This window comes from Lasiosphaeria miniovina (assembly GCF_030549165.1).
Source record: "Lasiosphaeria miniovina strain SMH2392-1A chromosome Unknown B0T26scaffold_1, whole genome shotgun sequence".
In the NCBI taxonomy this organism is placed as follows: Eukaryota; Fungi; Ascomycota; class Sordariomycetes; order Sordariales; family Lasiosphaeriaceae; genus Lasiosphaeria; species Lasiosphaeria miniovina.
The window spans coordinates 6284314-6306406 of NW_026848220.1; the positions used below are offsets into that span (position 1 = coordinate 6284314).

The 22093-nt window shown below is 54.2% G+C and overlaps 9 protein-coding genes across 9 annotated transcripts; 4 read left to right on the forward strand and 5 right to left on the reverse strand.

Annotated features, from left to right (window-relative positions):
• Positions 1 to 804: 804 nt before the first annotated feature.
• B0T26DRAFT_798511 (uncharacterized protein) lies at positions 805 to 3933 on the reverse strand (the record flags this gene model as incomplete). The annotated part of the gene is made up of 9 exons (XM_060446950.1): positions 805 to 1173; positions 1210 to 1377; positions 1557 to 1717; positions 1986 to 2373; positions 2424 to 2522; positions 2646 to 2686; positions 2907 to 3153; positions 3343 to 3608; positions 3895 to 3933. 9 exons carry the CDS (start codon positions 3931 to 3933, stop codon positions 957 to 959), a joined length of 1626 nt encoding a protein of 541 aa, XP_060303639.1. The 3' UTR covers positions 805 to 956.
• A 1661-nt stretch (positions 3934 to 5594) lies between these two features.
• B0T26DRAFT_689592 (uncharacterized protein) lies at positions 5595 to 5820 on the reverse strand (the record flags this gene model as incomplete). The annotated part of the gene is made up of 1 exon (XM_060441043.1): positions 5595 to 5820. A coding segment is annotated over one exon (226 nt), but the record flags the coding sequence as incomplete, so codon positions are not given.
• An 876-nt stretch (positions 5821 to 6696) lies between these two features.
• Positions 6697 to 7255, forward strand: B0T26DRAFT_671006 (uncharacterized protein; the record flags this gene model as incomplete). Its single annotated transcript, XM_060439261.1, has 4 exons — positions 6697 to 6825; positions 6902 to 6970; positions 7086 to 7162; positions 7210 to 7255. 4 exons carry the CDS (start codon positions 6697 to 6699, stop codon positions 7253 to 7255), a joined length of 321 nt encoding a protein of 106 aa, XP_060303641.1.
• A 1169-nt stretch (positions 7256 to 8424) lies between these two features.
• B0T26DRAFT_671007 (uncharacterized protein) lies at positions 8425 to 9224 on the forward strand (the record flags this gene model as incomplete). Its single annotated transcript, XM_060439262.1, has 3 exons — positions 8425 to 8627; positions 8685 to 9004; positions 9142 to 9224. The coding sequence occupies 3 exons, from the start codon at positions 8425 to 8427 to the stop codon at positions 9222 to 9224; spliced, it is 606 nt and encodes a 201-aa protein (XP_060303642.1).
• A 3192-nt stretch (positions 9225 to 12416) lies between these two features.
• Positions 12417 to 13100, reverse strand: B0T26DRAFT_746634 (uncharacterized protein; the record flags this gene model as incomplete). Its single annotated transcript, XM_060444722.1, has 1 exon — positions 12417 to 13100. One exon carries the CDS (start codon positions 13098 to 13100, stop codon positions 12417 to 12419), a length of 684 nt encoding a protein of 227 aa, XP_060303643.1.
• A 1129-nt stretch (positions 13101 to 14229) lies between these two features.
• Positions 14230 to 15910, forward strand: B0T26DRAFT_81282 (oxidoreductase). Its single transcript, XM_060447316.1, has 5 exons — positions 14230 to 14601; positions 14706 to 14801; positions 14886 to 15053; positions 15110 to 15336; positions 15389 to 15910. The coding sequence occupies exons 1-5, from the start codon at positions 14298 to 14300 to the stop codon at positions 15731 to 15733; spliced, it is 1140 nt and encodes a 379-aa protein (XP_060303644.1). The 5' UTR covers positions 14230 to 14297; the 3' UTR covers positions 15734 to 15910.
• Positions 15911 to 16086: 176 nt separating this feature from the next.
• Positions 16087 to 17475, forward strand: B0T26DRAFT_737317 (uncharacterized protein; the record flags this gene model as incomplete). Its single annotated transcript, XM_060443431.1, has 3 exons — positions 16087 to 16820; positions 16885 to 17019; positions 17076 to 17475. 3 exons carry the CDS (start codon positions 16087 to 16089, stop codon positions 17473 to 17475), a joined length of 1269 nt encoding a protein of 422 aa, XP_060303645.1.
• Positions 17476 to 17699: 224 nt separating this feature from the next.
• Positions 17700 to 18260, reverse strand: B0T26DRAFT_867744 (uncharacterized protein). Its single transcript, XM_060447846.1, has 2 exons — positions 18035 to 18260; positions 17700 to 17979 (listed from the first exon to the last, which is right to left on the reverse strand). Exons 1-2 carry the CDS (start codon positions 18147 to 18149, stop codon positions 17792 to 17794), a joined length of 303 nt encoding a protein of 100 aa, XP_060303646.1. The 5' UTR covers positions 18150 to 18260; the 3' UTR covers positions 17700 to 17791.
• A 772-nt stretch (positions 18261 to 19032) lies between these two features.
• Positions 19033 to 20166, reverse strand: B0T26DRAFT_634314 (actin cortical patch SUR7/pH-response regulator pali; the record flags this gene model as incomplete). Its single annotated transcript, XM_060436617.1, has 3 exons — positions 19033 to 19598; positions 19651 to 19966; positions 20047 to 20166. 3 exons carry the CDS (start codon positions 20164 to 20166, stop codon positions 19033 to 19035), a joined length of 1002 nt encoding a protein of 333 aa, XP_060303647.1.
• Positions 20167 to 22093: the final 1927 nt, after the last annotated feature.

Here is a 22093-nt window from a genome sequence, read left to right on the forward strand (position 1 = left end):
CTGGTCGTAAAACAAGGAAAATGATGAGTGAGAGACTAGGAGTCGGACTTACTCTGTAACGGGCTGTTAAAATATTTCACTTTTATAACCACAATACCAAAGGCACCTGCCCTTTATCGCACACACGAAAAGAATGGTTTAACTACACCTAGATATTACTGTAGCCAAGTGGTGACGTAGGTTATCAGGCTGTTATGGGCAACTTCAGCGGCCTGTGATAACACGCGCAGTCGATGGAGACTAGGACGTTGAAACTTACATAGGTCAATTGCCGGATAGTTTTATTCCCGCCCTTGTCATGCGACTCGGCAGTACTCCTGGAGGTCTAGCAATACTTTTGTGAATAGTTAGGGCCATCACGAGAACAAAGAAACAAGTTTACAACAAAGGCCTCGTTAGGATATTAAACATTCACAAGGCACAGTGGTATGGCGAATTAGTTTTCAAATGATTACAAGGTACGAGATGGGTATAATGTACTCAAACACTTAAGATGTGCCCATAAATCCAACCTCAACTCCATATTTCCATGCTCCAAAATTCGTACCTCATAATTATGCGAGGGTGCAGCAATGCAGAAAGATGATGAAATGGCTTTTTGGAACCTAACGCTATCCGCCCGTGGGCGGGAAATCTATGTGGTGCGGATAGGGTGGATACGCAGGGGCCAACTAGTGGACCCAGCTGGGCCAGCTTGGCCTGTGCCTAGCACAATAATCCATGACTCCAAAAAATTACTCTCCCAACTCTCCCAACTCTGCCCCCCCCCCCCCCCCCCCCCCCCCCCCCCAAAAAAAAAACTCCCAATTATTATTAAATATCCCTTTACTCCTCTTCCTCCTCCTCCATGATAGTGGGCATGAAGGGCGCCCGTTGCCGGCATCGGGGTGCACGGCGAAGAATATTTCTTGCTCGTCTATCGTGGGCTTAAGAATGATACTGGTCTCTGGCTAGTACTAGTAGATGAGCTCATCGGATCCGAAAGCATATAGGAGCTCCTTTACGTCGGTATTAGAGACAGGATATATGTGTATGATGGTAATATCCTTCTTGTTGTCCTCAGACTCTTGCTCGCTAGTCTCCTCCTCGATGGTGAGGCCTTCCTCCTGGCTAGGCTCGACATACTCGATCTCAATGGTGTATTTCGTATTGAAAGCTACCATATCATCCTCGCTGAGAGGCTTCACAAGGTTGAACTCTGGTATATACTAGAAAACTTTTCCCTCTCGGCTGATGGCGTATTGCAAGCCCCGATCCGTGGCGCCGGGGACGGGAAAATATCCTTGGAGGTTGTCGGTTTCCGCGCCTGTGATCGCGGCGAAGGTCTGATCCTCCTTGGCGAGGAGGTCGTGGCCTTGGGCTCGTTTCGGGGATATTCTAGTGTTATGGTGTATTTGTCGTTGAAATCGACTATTTCCTTAGTGGTGAGCTTCTTCACCATCTATTCTTTTAGTATGCGAGGGTGCAGCAATGCAGAAAGATGATGAATGGCTTAAGGAACCTAACGCTATCCGCCCGTGGGCGGGAAATCTATGTGGTGCGGATAGGGTGGATACGCAGGGGCAAACTGGTGGACCCAGCTGGGCCAGGCTTGGCCTGTGCCTAGCACATTTAGTAGGTACCAGAAGATCTCGAATCTTGTAGTGACTGCGTATTGTAGGTCGGCGAACCGGCTGCCGGGAACTGGAAAGCTACCCTCAAAATTTACACCGCGTTCCTCAATTGCCGTAATAGGTTCCCAGTTCTGGGGTATTTTAAATTCCCGAGCGAGGGGAGAAAGGTTCTTGGGCGTGGTTATTTTAAACTCCCGAGCGAGGGGAGAAAGTTTCTTGGGAGTTAGAATTCCCGAGCGAGAGGAGAAAGTTTTGCGTGGTGGTCATCTCAAAGTCCCGAGCTAGGGGAGAGAGCTTGCTAGGGACGATAGTTATAGGTATATCGTCTTCTTTCTATAGAGCTATTGCCTCTTGAGAAATATCAAGGGTTACGGTATGAGCGGTATCTGCGCTAGTAATGGTAATGGTGGACAATTTCTCCTCCTTCGGTGAGGATTCTGCCGCGAACGGCGTAGTAGCGAGTGTTGCCGCAGTCGTCTGCGGGGAGTTCTCCTCGGAATATGGTTGTGTATTAGGGGGCGAAGCGCGTACGCTCTCGTCGCCGTTTGAGGTCGAGCTATTACTATTAATGACTGACTCGAGGCTCGAATCTCCTTCAGTATCGAGATCCTCGATATAATCATCGATAAGTGTGTTCTCGACGTAATAATTGTTGATATGCTCACTCCCAACGATCTGAATAACGGCTGTGGCGGGGCCGCTGAGGATGTGCTTGTATGAATGTCCGTGGGCGTCTGAGTCGTAGGACGCGTAATTGGTACTGGTAAATCGAGGCTATATGAAGCATTGAGGAGGGCCTTTTTAGTGAACTCGGACTGAGTCCTGAGCTCGGAAAACTCAATGGTCGGCACCATCCACTCGTCATCTTCATCGGTACGGATGAAGCGTTCAAAGTTCCGGTCGAACTTGCTGGATACGGAAATTTCAATAGCGGGAGTCTCCTATTTGGCGATGTTTAATGGAGCTTCAAGCTCAATATCTATTGTCTCGGAGGCATATTCCTCGATGTTAATGTCCTCAGTGTCGACCCACTGTGTGGCGACGGTAGTGACGTTAACCGTACGTTCATCAACCTTGGTTGTGTCGATAATTATGTCAACGATGGGAATTGTGACGGCGCCAGCTCACAGCACCCACTACCACTGCGCTAGAACCCCCAAAAGGATGCCAGAATTGCAAGTCGTCGACTTGCAACCTGTAGTGGGTTATAGTGTGCTACGGCCGTTGCGCGCCGTGACAGGATGTTAAGTCGGCCAGGGGTGATACTATAATATTATAGTTATTAAATTGTACGGGGATGGTCACCTCTGGGTCGACGAGGCGTATTAGCCGCACGCCCTGGGCGGCGTCCATTGCGACTATGAGTAGCGGTATGTGGGGGCCGGGGATGGTGGTGCCGCCGAGGTGGACCAGCATCAAGTCGACGCGCTGGTGATGTAGGAACTGAGGGATCTGCTGCAACTCGTCGATGAATAGCGTGTCGCCCGAAATGTAGATGCGGTAGCCCGTCGTAGCCAGGCCGCTGTCGGCAGACCAAGCCCTAGCGGTGCCCAGCTCCAGCAGTCAGCCGTTGGTGGGCGGGACCGCGTGCAGCACGTCGTTGGCCGGCGCCAGCGGGCCCGGTGGCATGTGCTTGCCCGGCATGGCCGTAGCTTTGACGGCAGCCGCAGAGCCAGTAATGTGCAGCACGGCAGCCTCAAAAAATTCGAGCCCCTAGACGGCCTCGAACTTGTCGCCCCCGGGCTTCTTGGTCGTCGGGCACTCGCGGGCGTGCGGCGTCGTGACGATGGGCACGCGCCGGTCGAGCGAGGCCTCGGCGAGCTTGTCGAAGTGGTCCTCGTGGTAGTAGGACAGCAGGATACAGTTGAGAGGCGGCAGCTCGGCGAGGTCGACGGCCAGGTCCTTGAGGCGCGTCGCCGTCACGCCCGGGTGGAGGTATACGTAGTCGCCGGCGTACAGGAAGTTGGGGTCTGTCAGGACGCGGAGGCCCGCCCACTAGATGACGGTGGTCGCATTGCCGATGAAGAAGATGCTGCCATCGCCTGGTAGGCTGCCATCAGCCGCCGGAGTGCCGGGGCCATAGGTGTGGCCGACGGGGAGTGATAGCGGCGTATCCTGTGCCGTCTTTTGCACTTTCAGCAGGGGCACTCGCCGGGCCGGGTCGAGCTATATATGACGGAGGGTCTTGCTTATGTTTGCGAGATTGGAGGAAGACGGTGGATCTGCTCGCCAGCGTTAATGTCACGGCGCGCAATGGCCGTAGCAGTACTATATAGCTTACTACAGGTTGCAAGTTGTCAACTTGCAATTCTGGCATCATTTTGGGGGTTCTAGCGCAGTGGTAGTGAGAGCTGCAGGCTGGCGCCGTCACAGTTAAGCGGTTTGTAGCTTTGTGTGTTTGGTAGATTTCGTTATTTGTGCTTGGTTTTGTATGTATGACGTAGCGCGGCAGGATACCTGCCCCTGTTTCTAGAGGATGTCTGGATAACTAAAGTAGTAGGTAGGTATCTATAGATTAATAATGTGATGCACTGAAGGTGCCTCTGGAATGAAGAAGTAGAAGAAAGATGATTCTGCTAAGCTAAGGTATTACAAACCACTCGACTGTTAGGGTCGTCTGTCTGTAAGGGAGCACGGGCTCCACAGAATGCTGGGGTTGGTAATTATGAAGATAGAACAAAGGGCAAGCTCCTATCGCACGGGTAATACAGTCAAATCGGAATGCCACTCAAAGTGTATGAGTGCAGTGAATGTGTATTGCTTGCTTAAAGAACCAAGCAAGAACTATCTAAGACCGTGGGTACGGTCACTGTATTTATCTAGTTGCGCAACCAATCAGAGTTCTCCCTTACAGTGCTCAGTGCCTCCGGGGCGCTCAGTCTTCCAAGACGACTGAGCTCTCAATGGTAACTGAGCACTTTCCTAATTGGCTGTTCTTCCTGCTCAGTGGGTCTTCCCAATCTTGGCGGCCGAACGCACTGAGCGCCGCCTGTTTGGCCGCACCGAGCTCATGTGGGGCCCGTCCTGCCCACCAGTGCTGCCCAATCAGCAGTCGGCTTCCAGCGCCTCCTGCAGACTTGAGCCAGGATCGTAACAGCAAGCTCCTATCGCACGGGTAATACAGTCAAATCGGAATGCCACTCAAAATGTATGAGTGCAACGAATGTGTATTGCTTGCTTGAAGAACCAAGCAAGAGCTATCTAAGACCGTGGCTACGGTCATCGTATTTATCTAATTCATGTAACCAATCAGAGTTCTCTCTTTGCGCTCCGTGGGCCCCGGGTGCTCTGCTCACAGAGCACGGAGGCCCCGCAGAGCGCCCGCTCCGTCCGCTCTGTTGGTCTTGGCATCTAATCGGACAGAGCGCTATCTGATTGGCTGCACCGAACCCCTGCGGGGCCCGGCCCGCCTGCCTGCCCTGCCCAATTAGCAATCGGCTTCCAGCGCCTCCTGCAGACTTGGACCAGGATCGTAACACGTCTGCCTATAGTCTAGTAATTATATTCAATACTAGGACCTGATATAGTTTTGACGAGTCTTATCTAGTCTTTGAATAAAACCTCAAGATTTCTCTAGTAGAGATTTGGGCTTCTCTGTTAGTATTACAAACCACTCGACTGTTAGGGTCGTCTGTCTGTAAGGGAGCACGGGCTCCACAGGATGCTGGGGTTGGTAATTATGAAGATAGAACAAAGGGCAAGCTCCTATTCTCACGAATCCCTGTGGATTCCCTGTGGTTATGCACAAAGGTGGGGCATGCACTTTTGGCGCGGGCCAATCAGGAGCGTTCCAGGATTCCGAGCTCTGGAGCTCGGGGACGCGGGACAGGTCCGGCCGGGCGGTGACCCGGACGCGGGACCACGGGACAATGGAACCACTGTTATTGGTTACGTAGATAGATATATACGACGATCGTGTCCACGGTCTTAGATAGTTCTTGCTTGGTTCTTCAAGCAAGCAATACACATTCACTGCACTCATACTGCAAGGAAAAGGACACCCCAAACACCAACTGCGCGCACAGGGTGCGCGCCCACCACTTGTCACCAACTGGCTAGAACACTGCCAGCTGGCATACGCTACGCCGTGGCGCCACGACCGCAGACTGATGCCCGGGCCGAACCCCTGAGCAGGTATATAAACAATGGCCCTCGCCCATCTTCCTTTGCGAGGGCCAGGTTGAAGTCTTACACCAATACAAGTCATTGCTCCCCTACCTTCTTGCCTGCATTGTGACCACCTTGATCAGGCGTACCTACCTTCTCTTACACATACGCTTTGAGTGGCATTCCGATTTGACTGTATTACCCGTGCGATAGGAGCTTGCCCTTTGTTCTATCTTCATAATTACCAACCCCAGCATCCTGTGGAGCCCGTGCTCCCTTACAGACAGACGACCCTAACAGTCGAGTGGTTTGTAATTAGTTGATCGGTAATTTCTACACCCTTTTATCTAGTTCTAGTTAATACTGCAAATAGACGTTTTTGGTAGTCTGAATAGATCTTCTTTTTAATAAGTTAAAGATGTTACGATCGCGAATTCTAGGCTAAAGGTAGCTGGGCTAATATCTCATTGCTTTGGCCATATTTTGTATCCGTTTTGTAAATCGAAATACAATATCACTTCTCGTTATGGTACTCTTTTTAAGAGTTAACTTGGCTGAGGTAACCGCCGTCCTTTTGCTATAATTATATTCTCTGGGCGTGATTACTAGTTAAACCTTTGAGAGAGATAGGATGGTGCTGAGTTTTAGATAATATGATTTGAACCCGCCAAAAATGCACCAATATTGTCATGGGCAGAGTACGTAATATACCCGGGCATAAGTTCAATTCCCTTATTGGGCCGTTATCGACCCTAGGCACCAGGGCGGTCCTTGACCTCGTCTCTCCTCAGCTTGGATTTTTCACACGAAGTATTACCAATAGGCATAAGGTAGGTCTACGAAGTCGAGTTTAACGAGTAAATTTGACCTCGTCCATCTCCTATTTCCCACGTATAATTTGCCCGGCGTCGCGCTCCGAGATATTACACATTAAGCCCTAAATGATCTGGTTTGGTAGGCACTGCCACTATCAATCATGTCGCTGCCAGAGGTTGACAGCGCCAGTGCGATTGAATCACCTACCGCCCCCGCTCAGCCACTATTAGACGTCCGCACTGCCACTGCTGCGAGTCTTCGCATCGGCTCGAAAACGGCAACCTCACCAGTCTGTAGATTGCCGAGACTTACCTGTCGCAGATCCACTGACACGATAAATTTGGTGCTAAACTAAACCTGATGAGCCCACGGTGCCCGAAGACAAGATCTTCGCGGTTGCCCGAAATCTCGACGCTGAAAGGAGCGCTGGCCATGTACGTAGGCCGTTACATGACATTCCAATCATTGTAAAAGTAGGTACCTTGACCATCAGAATTTCCCTACTTTTCCTTTCCGAATACTTTTGCATTTCCGCCCACTAGATACTAGGATGCGTTTGACATGACCGGCATGGCTACGACCTGCGGCTCGTACTCCCTTGTGGACTCGGAGCCAGCAGATAACTCGTCAGTTATCCATGCCGTAAGCTCCACGCCTCAACGACACATTCCAGTCAAGGCCGTGGCCATGCTGACGTTTACCCCATGTTCCTGTCGTAGCTGATTAAAGAGGGCCTGATCACTTTGGGGAAGAGTAACCTGTCTGGGTGCAAATATTTTTTTGTGTATTCTGCAAATGCGATGCCGGTTGGTGCTGATCACGGTCGAAACAGAATGGCTTGGTAGAAAGGAAGAAACAGAATCGCACCACCATAGGCTTTTGAGTCTTGCTAGAGCGCAATTTGTAACAGCGTCCTTAAGCTTGTGTGTAATTGTAGTTGTCGCGATACTAATTTTGTCGGCAAAACTCTACCAGAGAATATGGCCAGGCAGCAGCATATTGCGGGAGAGAGGGTAGGGGGGTGGATTACAGGTACATAAAACCAGCTGTGTGTCGAAGGGCAGGTCACTTGGCGGAGCAATGGCCATTACGGAGTATTCTGCCCTCCCCACATACGCCCGGCTTGTATGAGGCCCTCGTAAGCGAGTAGTAATCGTCCACACCTCTTCCGTGTCGAGAATTTGGATTTTTAGGTTGGGTAGATGGCTGCATGTTTGGGAACCACATGACTGCATATGCGTCATTTTCGAATTTGATGTAACGCGTTAGAGCCAATCGTTTCCTATTCAAGAAGAATATAGAGGCTTCAGGTAGAGAAGCGCAACTTCAGTTCACGACAATGCGGACAATTCATCTGCAAGAAGCAAGCGGTGAACAAGGCGCAGGAGCGGCCTGTAAAGAGGCCTCTTGCTCGAGTGTATGCAAAGTGAAAAAAGGGCGCTTGACCGGCACGAGTGTGCCAACCTATCAGAGAGTCAGATAACCGAAGTAGGGTGGTTAGCCTCGATGAGTGGCTATGACCATAAGTAATTCGCTTCAGCCAAGCAGCATGGCTTACGGCACTGCAGGGGAATCAGTCAATTGGATATTTCAGATAGCCGCTACAATCTAGCAGGGCCCCCAGTATTGGGGCCTATCTTCAGGTACAAGTAGCACTTCGCCCCAGGCCACCCGCTCTTTCAGGGTGGATCCCCTCGTCATACTTTTCTCCTCTTGCAGACTCGACCTCGCCAATTCCCTCCCCGGGCCAGTCCACCATACTGCTGGAATAGACTGGATGATCAAATGGTGCTCCCAATGAGATCCCCTTACCAGCGGGTCGAGGTGGTAGGGCCACAACCACCAAATTCCCAGCGGGCCAGTCTTCAACGCCGACCAAGAACTCGGCATGGTCATGGGCGCTTTCAGGAGCTACAGCCATAGCACGTCGGTTGAGAGGATACCTCGGAACCCCAACCTCAGGAGCGGATTCCGCGGCCGCTTGCAGCACATATTTAATGTCATTGCAAGCAACCCCTCTTCCGTCCTGGTGATTCTCTATTATCAGGGGCACAGCGGCCTGGACAACAGGAACGAGCTGGTGCTTTCAAAGTATGAAGGCGTGATCCCTACTACCGGACCTAATCAATGCTAACCCGACTTTTCAAGTGGAAACGGCCAGTCGATGCACTGGGCAGATGTCGCCGACGCCGTCATCAGCGCCAGGTGCGACGTGCTTACCATTTTGAACTGCTGCCATGCTGGCGCTGCTATGAACACTCCGTTTCCGGCACGGAGAAATATAAATTACGAAAGGTACATAAAAGAGATCATGATGGCAGTGCCGTGGAACATGAACACCATCTGGGGTGGCCGTCTCGGCTTTGCGGCCTGCCTGGAGCAGGCGTTGAGAGAGCAGTATCACGAATGGCAGAGAGGGTTTACCGGTCAACCAAGGCATTGGGCTGAGGCAATTAGCCGCATTCAGGGTCGACAAGTTGGCCTCAAATGCCTCGTTTGACCCCCACAGCATGCAAACTCACGACCACTCGTTTTGGCTCGGCGTTGTTAGTAACTCAACTTGAATTCTGGGTTAGGAACTGGTGACTGTATTGCTTGCTTGTAGGAATGGAATCCGGCTATCTGGTACAGGAAGGCAATGGTCTGGATCGCAATGGATCCCTACATCTCGGACATATGTGGGCCTAGCTATAACTATGGTGAGGAGGATAAGGACCAAAATGATGATGGATGATGGATGATGATGATGATGATGATGATGATGATGATGATGACATGATCTCGGAACCAAGAGTGGTTTAACCAGAACGAAGGGTCCCAGTGGCATGCACAACGACACAGACTAACAGACTTTCACGGGCACGGAGTTGAGTTACTCGCGAATGATTTTTCACTCAAATTCCATCTTAATGATCAGTTATGCACAGGACTAGGTGAGGAGGCTGTTAAGGTAGCTGGAGTCGTCAAGACTATGGGCAGTGTGAAAGTACGATATCAATAAGATATCCACACCCCGCGTTTAGTGGCTTGGTCAGCCGCTTGTTGATGCATTAGCGCCAAATTCCGGCCGTGCCGTCAGCGCCAGTCAGCAGTGGAAAATATTCGCCCATATCGTAACCTAGCAAACTGACCCTGCAGGGCTTCCGTTTCTTCCATTTTTCTACTACTTCTTCTTGACTACAAGCTGTGCCTTCCGGTTAGCTCGCAATTGCTTACAGAACTGGTCCATAGAAGAGCCAGTCCGCTGCTGTTGTAGATGGACGATATACATCGCAGCCTCCTCGCCAATACGGCGGTTCCGCGCAATACGCTCGATTTCCCTAATGACCTCCAGCCGTAGAGAATACCACTGCAGCTCTGTCCGCCGGCCTGCCCGCCAACTATGGCCCCACCGACTATCTAAATCACGTACGGCTGGCTGGCCGTGTAGACCAACAGTCCATTCCTTCCAAAGACCCTCTACCGTTTTGATGGCGCGGCTCATGCTATACTGCGGTGGTTGCCCTGCAGTAGGTGGGCTAGCCGGCGCTGCAGGTGGGATAGCCGGTTCTGCAGGGGGTGCCGGTTCTACAGAGGTTGCCGGTCCTGTGGTAGCTGTAATGGCAACTCCCATCGTGCCATCTGAGCCTGTATTGGTTGCTTTGATGTGGACTGTTAGGCCATTTGAGAGCAGTGATAGAATATGGGAGCCTTGTTGTGACTGGCTACTAAGTGTCTTCTCAAGCTTCTGGTCCAGTTGAGTAATCCGTACCTCGTTCCGCATATCGATCGACTGGAGGAAGTCAGAGAGGACAGGCATAGCCTGTGTCAATACTGCTAGTTGGCTTGGCCTCTCTTCTTCTTGCGTAAAGGCCCGGATCTCCTGCGCGTATTGGAGATATGCCCTATGCTGAAAGACTGGATGAAGCCAGACTGGGCTCCTTGGATACCTCAGCATAAGGAAAGCTGAGTCCTGAAGGACTACCTCGCGAAGGTAGAAAAGCAAGTTCGTCAAGCCCATTGCTGCAAGGTCGTTGGCTTGCCCAGGACCAGATCCAAATCGGCCCTCCCACTGGCTAAGCTCTGGCCATATCATTGACAAAAGTTCAGGTGGCGGTACGAGGTTAGCGCGGCGGATCTCAAAGCACCCAATCTGCTTCGGGTGGCCGGCCATGGTACGCATAAACTCTCGAGGCAACGCATTCAGATAACAGCCGACCATTTGCTCCTGGTTCCAACGGCCAGCCCGGCGAATCTGGTCCTCGGAAACCCCCTTTAACTCAGCCGTCTTAGCCCCTGAACTGCGGCCGATATGGGTCTTCTTGTTGGAGGTGATCCCAGCGTACGAGAAGGCTTTGACAACCCACTCGCGTTGCGCATTGTACGAGAAAGGTTTCGTACGATCAGAGCTGTTGCTATTGCCTTTGATCAGTCGGATATCGTACCAGGCCGAGCGTTGGCTGAAGTCTGGGAAAGCCTCGTTGGTAAGGTCCCAGCGGAAAAGAAGGTAGAAAGCTACCGCGCCTAATAGGCAAAGCTGAGGATTCCGATTCCGTAGGGCGCCAGCAGTCTCCAGCCGGCCGTGCTGATTCTGCTTACCAGCACGTGTCGTCATAATTAGCGGTATACAACGGGTAGGGCCCTCTCCGACAAACTCGAAGGTAAAGAGATCCGAGAGCTCCAAAGCACGACGATCGCCACCGCGAGTAAGCATATAGTGACTAAGAAGAATGTCGACAATTGTACGGAGGTAGCACTCAGGCGATTCGCCAGTCTGTGCCCAAAGCCCCTGGCAGACCCGTAAAAGCTGGGGCTCCGTATATCCGTCAAGGAGGGTGTCACGGCCTTTGTTAGCGTAGTTGGCCTTGTCGCGTACTGCATCTCGGCGTTGTAAGGACTTGATATATTCCCGTACGCTATGCTCACGAGGAGACGGGTGACTGTTCATCCCTAGAGCCTTCTGGGTACAATATAGGTCGGTAATAGCTGTGACGTAGCTCCGGACCGATCGCCATGCTAGCCGAGTAGCCGTCCGGGGGGTCTCAGGGGCCGTCTTATAACTCTTGCCTCTAAGCGGCCGCTGTACCACACGCTCGACAAGGAAGAGGAGGAGCTTGTCTTCTGTAACAGTATCACGATCGTGATACTGCTTGGAAACACAGAACTCTTGGAATTCTCGCTTCTTTGGTTCGTACGCAATGGTGGTGTTCTTTGGCCGGTCTTGCTGGATCAGCTGGTGCACATTACGCGCGTTGGCGCGTAGTTCGGCACTATTCAGAGCAGTCCGCTCAGCGTGCTCGACGGCTGCCACTGTAATCGAGTCTTGCAGTTGCGCCGCCTTCCGTTGCGAAGTCCGGGCCATGGTTCAGTGCGGTGCAGTGTGGTGCGGGCGGTAGGCGGTATGGTAGATGGTGTGGTGTGGCGGGAGAGCGGACTTGGAAGACGCGTAAAGGCGGAGACCGTGTATCTATAGCGCGTGAACAGGGGCCCAGTCATCCGGGCTAGCCCTGTGGTGGGCGAGGCCCCTGTATTACAGGGGCCTAGCCGGCCGGCTAGGCTCAATCTGGCGATAGAATCATCGACGGCGCTGAAAACACAAGCCAAGAAGCGAATATCGCATGCTGGCTAGCGTGGCCAGATTGGGTGATGCGCAGATATAGTGGGCCAGAAGTGTGGTCAGCGAGGGTCATCTGCAGTCAGCCGAGTGGTTGATACCACATGAGAAGCACTGCTGGGAACCATGGCCTTTCTGCTGGAAGAATTTAACACGAGATAAAAAAGAATACTGTGCAGCTACATTGCTAGACAGGATTGAGGACATGGCCAAATACGTCTCTACGACCACTAACCTGCTCTCACCTCTTCGCGTGCTACTCGTACAACGCAATACTATCAGATCCATCATTCCTCGTCACCTCCCTGGGCCTGCTCCTCTCCCTGCTCTCCCTGCTCTCCCTGCTCTCCCTGCTCTCCCTGCTCTCCCTGCTCTCCCTGCTCTCCCTGTTCTCCTTGCTCCTGGCCTTGCTCCTGGCCCTGCTCCTGACCCTGCTCCTGGCCACCGGCACCGGCACCGGCACCGGCATCGAAACCATCGCCGTCGGGAAAGTGCAGGTACATGCAGCCGAGGCCAATGTTCTTGTCGACCTTGACCTCGGCGCCGCCGGCGCCCCAGTATTGGATGCCGTCGGCCTCCCACTTGTGGCCGGTGGAGCGGAAGGGGCGGTCGTAGGAGCCGGTATTGAAGATGTAGATGCGGTACAGGCTAGACCGACCCTCGGCGAACTCGCACTCGAGCAGCGGCATGGTGGGGGCCTCGCCGGTGAAGTGCTTGGCGTCGTCTGTGTAGTCGTTCACGATGATGATGTTGCAGTGCGCGCCGACGCTGCCCTTGAGCGAGTCCATGCTCATCGACACAAAGTTCTCCTTGCTGGCCTTCTCGTTGGCCTCGGCGTTCTGCTCCGACTCGACGATGTGCTTGATCTTGACCGAGCTCTCCGTCGCTTTGACCGCCACGTCAAAGGCCCCCGACAGGGCGCCCTCGACGGCCTGCACGAGCTCGACACCAGACATTGCAGCGGCAGCCATCTTTGTGGTTTGTGAAAGTGTTTGAGTGGGAATGGAGTGTGATGATTGTGACTGATGATTGTGACTGATGATTGTGAGTGTGATGATTGTGAGTGTGATGATTGAAGGCTGATGCTCTGGCTACTTTGACCGTGGACGAGAGCCATCTTTATCCTTCTAATCGTCCGGCTGCCTCTGGCTGGTCTGTATTGTGTCCACGGATCTATTCTGGCCTATGTTCAACGTTGTCAGCAGCAATGCAGTTCCTGGCTGCTGACCAAGACGCATCTATGCAGGCAACTACTTTGCTGAGACACCTTGAGACGATAATAGGGGTTGTTGACGTTTGACGGTCTCGGTCTCCAGCGAATCCCATCTCGATTCATCGCTGCCGAATTCTCACCCTCGGTCGTGAAACTAGAGTAATCGGGCAACGACCCTGGCTCGCCGTCTGCAGTGCTAGTTGGCTCTGCCCCACTGTCAGCTTACATGTAGGCCTGGACCTATCACGGGGAAGTGTTTGGATGACTGCAGCCACGACCCCTGGATCTGACGTCCCTAATACCCCAGATTACTGCATTCGCGATTCAGGGTCCTAACTCAGCTACATAAACCTCGGCAACCCCCACAGATCTGGAACTTTCAGCCCTAGACCCCAAGACCTGCATTGGAGGCAAGCATTCGCAAGGTTCCTGCCGCCGTCGTAACGGCAGTGCGCTTACTGCGCATGTCCCTAGGGTACCGATTAACAATCGCTCCTAAATAGAAACTCAAGCACCGCTGCATCGCTCGGTCGTTGCCTAGCTCAGCTCCTGAGAGGCTGCAACCTGCAACCCGCATTCTTGTCAGCTGGTTCGGCTGCGTAGGTACCTTATCTTGTCTGTTAGCGGGCTGCAACCTGGGGTTTTCATCCGAAGGCCGGAGGGATGCTGTCAAGGTCGTGTCCAGGCCTAGCCTACTGCGCCAAGCACGGGAACGGCGGGGAGATTATTAGTCATTACTGCTGTGCAAGAGGGGAAGAGGAGTCAGGACTACCTTCCAGAACAGGAAGGATTACCCAAGGAACTAGAGTTTGGAGTGGGAACCGGATGCCACAGCGATTTCCATTTCGTGCGCCGTAACCTTGATCCCCTCACCTTCCACCCCCTCCCCAGTCCCCAGTCCCCAGTCCCCAGTCCCCTTGGCCCGCTCACTGCCTGCCGGACCAGCATCAACATCATGGCCCCCATCAGAGTAGGCTTCATCGGCTACGGCTTCTCGGTCAACTGCTTCCACCTGCCCTTTGTCCTGCCCAACCCGGACCTACAGGTCTACGCCTTCCTCCAACGCGCCGCGCCGCCAGCCGCCAGCGATGCATCTCAGACGAAGCCGCGCTGGGGCCACTGCACCGTCGACTTCCCGCTCGCCAAGCACTACCAGACGCCGGGTCCATTTTTCGCCGACGACCAAATCGATCTCGTCGTCGTGTGCTCGCACGCGCACGACGAGCTGGTAGAGCAGGCACTGCGTGCCGGGAAGCATGGTATGTCCCTGTTGGATGATCTGGATGCCGATTCGTCGCCCTGCAATTGGCGAGAGAGGTAGCGAGCAGCAATGCGGAGGCGTAAGCTGACCGGCTTGCCGCAGTCGTCGTCGAGAAGCCATTTGTCACGTCCACTGCCGCAGCTGACAGAATGACGACCCTGGCAAAGGAAAGGGGCAAGATCCTGACCGTGTTTCACAGTAAGCAAGCAAGCAAGCAAGCAAGCAAACAGTCTCGCGAGTTGCCGGCGCCCTCGAGCCTGAAATGAGCTGATCTTGAAACAGACCGGAGATTCGACAGCGACTTCCTCACGCTCGGCCACCTGGTCAAGAATGACGCGCTCGGTGAAGTGCGCGAGGCCGAGATCCACTTTGACTTGCCGACGCCGACGTGGATTTCGGGCTGGACCAGGAAGGAATACAGCCCCGGCGAGGGCATGGCGTTTGGGCTCGGTGAGACCGTTCCCGCCAGAGTCGGGCTAGCTTATTCCTGATGCTCCAGCCCCCAGGCACCCACACCATCGACCAGGCCCTGGTCCTCTTTGGCCGCCCGTCCTCGGTGACTGCCTTTTTGCGGTCCAACCGCGGCGTTGAGAGCGATGTCGATGACACCTTCACCATCATCCTACAGTACGACCGCCAGAACCTAGTCGTGACAGTCAAGACGGCGATTGTCTCCCACGTGAAGGACCAGCTCAAGTACCTTGTCCGCGGGACCAGGGGCTCTTATCTCAAGGTTCACCATTCCCACAGACTCAATTCCTAAGCACGCAGCTGACACGCCCTAGTTTGGGTTTTGCCCCCAAGAGGAAAGGGCCATCGCGGCGCCTGGGAAGCCGGCGACCGACGACTACGGGGTCGAGGACGAGCGCATTTGGGGCACTCTGACGACAACGGCCGAGTTTGACGCGAGCCAGCGCTTTGACCCAGCGAGCAGGCTGTACATCGGCAAGTACCCCAGCCTGCGCGGGTGGTGCCGCGGCTACTACGAGAATGTCGTCGCGGCAATCCGTGGCGAGCAAGAGGTCTGCGTCAAGCCCGAGACGGCCAGGGACGGGCTGAGGGTTATTGAGCTCGCCCGGCTGTCGCATGAGAGAGGCTGCACCATTCCGTGGTCGGACAACGAGGTGTGAGTTGCGGCTGTTCTCATCCTTCTGCTAAGAGCTGCAGATGAAGAGATTGAATTGGATTATTTTGGATTTCACCATGATCAACGCGAATAATCATAAATGCCTCCACTGATTTTTGGTGCGGTCACCGCTGTGGACTGATTTACGGCAGCGAGTCTGCGTGACGTTTGACACATCTTGGCGATGCCAACGTTGAGTTTAGCCAAATATCGCAGCAACACTGGCCACGTTCCTGTTGCTGCCCTCCTAACCTGAAACAAGAGCCGAAATTCAAGCTGAGCTGTCATCTAGACTTTTACTGACTAAAGCCGGCATCTGATCTCCCTCCCAGAACAGGACAAGACAGACCATACACCATGCGCCACTTTGTTCTCTCCCTCTGCGCGCTTGTTGTTGATTCTCTGGTGGCGGCAGAATTTCATCCTCGGTCCGACGCCGCAGCGGAATGTCCACTGAGTACGCTGCTCGATAATGACGCCACATGCGCGGCACCGCGGCTGTCTGCTCACCGGCCCGAGGGCGATGGCCGGGTAGAAGGCGAAGATCGCAACCCGCTACTCCCTCCCGGATGGGAAGGCCCGAGCGACTGCATCCGGGAGTGGTGCGTGTTCTGGAACCCCGAGCTCAACGGCGGCATCGCGCTGGTGACAACGCTGGCGCACGCGCAGCTGGCCACGTCGTACCCGCAGGTAGCCGACGACGCCGACGCCTCGTCACCACTCCCATTCGAGCCGACGCCCATCCCCGGCAAGGGCACGGGGCTGGTAGCGACACGGGCGATCCGCAAGGGCGACATCATCATGCAGCGCACGGCGACGCTAGTCGCGCAGGATGCGGCGCACTTCCGCCTGCCGCCGAACCTGCGCAACGACCTGTACCAGCGCGCCGTGGACAAGCTGCCGGCCCCGCGCCGCGCTGCGTTCCTGACCCAGATCGGTGCCGACGTGTATACCAAGATCGACCGCAACTCTTTTCGTCTTGTCTTTGTCAATGGTAGTGCTGCCGCGCCGACGAACCGCGACGACAAGACGGCTGCCCACCTCGGCTGCTTCAACGACGTGCACTTTTTCAACCACGACTGCCGCCCAAAGTGAGTGTGTTCGTGGTAACCACCCCCTCTCCTCGATGCTGACAGGTGTGACCCTGGCTGGCAGCACGCACTACCGCATCACCAACCTCACGCACACGACCGTGGCGGTGCAGGACATTGCCGCCGGCGACGAGCTGACCATCAGCTACGTCGACGCCACGCTGCAGCGCGCGGAGCGGCAGAAGCGGCTCAGCGACTGGTAAGTCGCCTCCCTCGCAAAGATTGTGTCCTGGCTAATTAGAAAACTCGGTGCAGGGGCTTCGAGTGCACGTGCAAACAATGCTCACTACCGCCGCGCGAGGTGCTCGAGTCAGACCTGCGGCTGCAGGCTATGGACTGGCTGAGCGAGGAGCTCGAAGACAAAGTGACGACGGTCGGCGGGCTGGTCGAGCTGGAGCCGGCCATGGGCGCCCGGCTGGTGGCCCTGTACGAACAAGAACGCCTGCACGCGTACCTCGGCCACGCCTACACGCGCGCCGCGCTCGTCTATTCCATGTTCGAGGACGCCGACAACGCGAAAAAGTATGCTGCTGATGCCGAGGTCGCTATGCTCCGCGAGTATGGCCCCGCTAATAAGGACGCTGTCGCCATGCGCGCCCTGGCTGCTGATCCGGAGAACCATTGGTCGTGGGGGATTGTGAGGAGGGCTGGGTGAGATGGTGGGTTGGGTGGAGTGTCATGTTGGATCAAGGGGGGGGGGTTTCTGAACCAGGGAGAGGAGAGGAGACGTGAACGGGAAGTTTCCTCGCCTCGTCACCGCATGTAAAGCCACCGATGAGCGTCAAGTGGCATCATTGCACCAGTCAAGCAAGACAATAAGCAGGTGTAATTCAGCCAACCAAATCAATGAACCCCTTTTTCGCCAAATAACGCGCTCCATCAGATGCATTTTAAATTCCCCAGCCAGCATTGCCCGCTCTGAACCATTCCATGGGTAGGACATCCAAGAAAACTGAGCAAATCCCGGCCGGCTAGCAGAAATCGTTCTTGCCCGACCCGCCGTCGGCACACCCGCCCGAGCAAAAGTCAACGTAGTTGATGGCGCCGGCGTCGCCGCACACGAAGCGCGAGTTGTCGGTCAGGATCCTCTCCTTCTTGGCATCCCACGACCAGTGGCCCGTCCGCTGCAGCTCGTGGCGGATCGTGTCCTTGTAGTTCCCTAGTTATTGTTAGCTCTTTGTTTTATTTTTATTTTTGTTCTCATTGAGGCGCACCAATCTTGAGCAGGTTGTACCCGCAGTACCGCAGGCCTTTGGTGCAGTCCCTGGCATCTGCGAGCCCGGAGAACGCGAGCGCGAGCGCGGGGACGAGGATGGCGATGTTGACCATTGTGGGCGGTAGTTTAGGGGTGATTTGTTGAAGTATTGGGGCGTGAATGAGGTCAAAGACAATGATTTGAATCGAGCTAGAAATAGTTAGAGATGGTTTTGGGGAGTTGAGGGATGAGTTGATGTCGATTGTGATAATTTTAATCCATCTCGGAAGGTGAAAAAACGCGCTCTTTATATCTCGTTTACAGAGTCTCGCGATCCACTTTGTGAACTCCAAAGAAACAACCGATGAGGCAACTTAGCCCCGGTGAGATCAGCGGCCTCCATTTCTCGTTATTAGACGGCGACTCGTGTGGATCTCTGGCAAGAAAAACTGGCTATGGCCCACAAACTGCATCACAGCAGGTCTCGCTTAGCCTCTATGCTGCTTTCATTCGCTGCGGCTATGGGTAACTGCAGACGGGCCAGCCGAGGGCTGAGTTGAGCGGTCACCGGAGCCCACTTTAATGTTTGGTAGTGCGTACCGATCCTACGAGCAATCGGTCCGCCTTGTAACTGAGCCAGACCAGTCAGCCTCTGTAGTGGAATTTTCCGTCTACTCCATTGGCTTGACTAGGCGCAACGTGTCACTGCAGCATGTGGAACTTGGGTACGAAACGTTGACCGCAGTCTATTCGCTTTATACCTCCAAGGCGTCGGCAAGGCCGTCAGTCTAACGCGGTCTAATTGACAATGGAGAGCAGCAAGGAAAGGCAACGCAATCTGTCAAGCAGAGGTATCCAACGTTCAAAGAAATTCATGGCCTGGATATCCAACTGTGTTGCGAAATCCGCAGCCAATCCAAAAGCAACGCAAAGCAAAGAACGCAAAGCAACGCAAAGCAACGCAAACAAAGCAACGCAAACAAAGAAACACTAATAAACAACATTCCCGACCACCGTTCAGCGCCTTCCCCTCAACCTTGAGAAGCTGATCGCGTGCAGGTTCGACGGGGCCATCTCGGGCTTGGCCTCGGTCTCGCGCGAGAAGCGCTTGTGGTGATTGCTCGTCTTGCCGCTGCGGAAGCGCACGAGCTGCCACACCCAGTAGCCCAACGTGACAAACATGAGCCCGACGGCGGCCCAGATAATGGCCGTGTATTTGGAGCCGGCGGTGGCGCTGATGCCAATGTCGTTGCCGTGCTCGTTGGCCTTGGAGGCCGCCTTACTCGCGGCGACGGTGACGACGGCGGAGCTGATGGTCAGCAGGCCTGCGGCCAACCCCGCCAACACAATGTTTGCCAGCAGCAGCCCGCGCTTCTCGTGCCGAAACAGCCCGCCCACCGACGCCAGCATGGAGAGCCCCGTCAACCCCACGCCCAGGCTCAAGATGATGACGAAAGCCTTGGTCATGTCCTTGAACGCGTCGAAGACGTCCTGCAGGTCCCGAGTGAAGCCCAGGTCGAGCAGGTTGAGCTCCAGCGGGCCGACCTGCAGCTGGTGGTCGAAGATGGCCGAGACATTGTATCCTGAGAGGACAGGGGTTAGCACGAGACAGGACACCGAGACTGGAAGACGCACCTTGGTCCAGCGCCTTGTAGCAGGACGTGACGTTGCGGGTTGCGCCCACGGCGGTGGCGTTGGGCGAGTAGTAGCCCTCGCAGATGGTCAGGGCGTGGACCGAGTAGAACTGGTGGATGCCCAGCTCCTCGGCCAGGTGGTCGGCGATGTCGTTGGCAATGTCGTTGCCCAGCGCGACGATGTCGCTCTCGATGCTGCCGGCGACGGCGGTAGCCGTGGCGCACGCCTTGCCCAGAAAGCCTCCGACGTGGCTGCAGAGGTCAGACGTCTGCGTCGGCTTGGGGTCGTCGTCGTTGGCGGCATTCATGATGAGGTTCTCGCCCAGCGCCGAGGTGTTGAACTGAGCCGTGTTAGATCGGTCGCTGGGGGTCAGGTCAAAATGCGGGATGAACTTACCGAGATAATGTCATAGTCCTCCAGGCTGCCCTGGTTGGAGCCCGCCAAGAGGGCGATCAACACCAGCACAAACGCGGCGATGGACGTGACGATGGGTATCGCGACTGATAATTGCTTCATTGTGGGTATCGAGGGCCAGCTCGGTAAGGTGACAATCGCCAATCGAAAAAAGAAAAAAAAAGAGTAAACAAATATATATGTTTTGGGTGTCTTGGATAGGAACGCAGCAAACAATTATCACAATGAAAGTCGAGAAATGCGGCCCTCATGTCGGGGGTGTCACTCAGGCTAGCCAAGCGAGACAATCTCCCGTTCCCATGCCAGATAAATATCATCCCGCCAAGACGCTGCTGGCGAAAAATCAGGGTCTTTTCGATATCTAGGCGCGCTATTGCCGCATGGGACAGCCCTGGGCCGCTTCGGGCCATGGGCTGTCGACACTCCGGTCCTAGGATGCACGCGCGGTTCGCCAGTCACCGGATTCGTGCGTGAAAATGGGCACCCAGCCAATCGATGGCTAATCGCGCGAAATGGGCTGTGTACGTCATCGGTCATCGCTTGGAGAGGTGTTTGGGCTCGGCAGTGAGGCAGGGGGGTTGAGTGGCTGGCGTGTGCCTGCCGACGGCCCCTGTCGCTTTTCCGATTCGCCACCGATGACGCGGGTTTCAAGTCTCGCAAGTGACTGACTGACCGAAACAACCTCAGCTCGAGTGTCGGGATTGACAGAACAAAACAACATTAGAATTGTTCACGAGATTGTCTGTTTCAAAATGCAATACAAAACAGTTCCAAATGGACCTAGAACAAATAATCGTGCCAAAGTCGCTGCTTCCTCGATTTCCAATAGTTACACCAAGCTCCACCGCTTTTCTGCGCTCGAGATAGCATTCTCCGAGTTATTAAAGACTAATCTGAAGTCAACAAACAAATTCAAGCTCGAACTGCGCATATGAAACAGTCTGAAACTGAAGAAAACGGCAACTCACAAGCATTTATCTTTTATCACCTTGATAAAAATACCGATCATCAGCATCGCTGCTTGATCTTGTTTGTCGAAATCAGTACTCGAAACTTGGCTAATCATCAGTTGTACTCTGTCATCACGATCTAAGTCGTGACTCATTGCTCTGGCTTCGTTCCCAGGAAAACAGCAGGTGGCGATGCAGGCCTTTCACGATGGCCTCGTACTGCGGGTGGTCAGCGGCAATGGCCACCTTGCGCATCAAGTAGTCAAACATGACGAGCCCGCAGTTGGGCTTGAATTCTCTCCCAAGCAAAGCGCGCCGCGCCTCCTCCAGACCCATCAACTCAAACCCCCGCCGAGCCACCCAGGCCTTGATATCGCCGTGCTTGTTGGCCGTGCAAATGTTCAGGTGCACGCCGGCGGTGGCCAGCCCTAGGATGGAGCGCAGCTCGTCGGAAACGCCGACAGGAGACGGGGCCCCAAGCACCAACCTCTCGGGTTCGTATTAGAACTAGTACTTTCAGCAGCTTTCCAGTCGGTATGATATTAGAGGAAGAGGATTAATTGGCAAAGTTCCGTGCCAGAAATCCTGACTGCCGAGCCAGTCAGACGACGGGAAATAGGAAGAACAAGAACACGGATAGGCAACGCACCACTCAGACCAAATGCGCGCCAAACGGCGTGCCTTCTAGCGCAGCCACAGCGGCGTGCATCTCAGCAAAAGCCGTCTGACACGTCTCCCGGCTTGTATCCAGAGCACGCTTCGGACGCAGCTCCTTTTTGGGGGTGGCGACAAAGTCGAAAAAAGAAGAAAGCGTGTCGTTCTCTCTGAGACGGCCACCGACATTACACAATGTGAGAGAGACTTTGTCGCGTCATGGAGTAATTACTCCAAGTTCCCATTTCATTATTTGCTCCCGAAACTGCATACCTCAATGCTCAGGTAGGTAGTCTTCAGTTCAATTTCCACACAGACGACAAGTCTGGAAATCGTTCAACATGTAGCTGACACTCGAGAAAAAGATGCGAGACTTGTGGGCTCACGATAAGGTTGGTTGAAAATGGACCAAAGCGGTCAACATG

Coding starts and splice junctions, on each gene's coding strand:
- B0T26DRAFT_81282 (XM_060447316.1), top strand. CDS start 14,298: ATGGCCCCCATCAGAGTAGGCTTCATCGGCTACGGCTTCTCGGTCAAC. Junction 14,602..14,705: donor ACTGCGTGCCGGGAAGCATG/GTATGTCCCTGT, acceptor GGCTTGCCGCAG/TCGTCGTCGAGAAGCCATTT. Junction 15,054..15,109: donor GGGCATGGCGTTTGGGCTCG/GTGAGACCGTTC, acceptor TCCAGCCCCCAG/GCACCCACACCATCGACCAG.
- B0T26DRAFT_867744 (XM_060447846.1), bottom strand. CDS start 18,149: ATGGTCAACATCGCCATCCTCGTCCCCGCGCTCGCGCTCGCGTTCTCC. Junction 17,980..18,034: donor GTACAACCTGCTCAAGATTG/GTGCGCCTCAAT, acceptor AACAATAACTAG/GGAACTACAAGGACACGATC.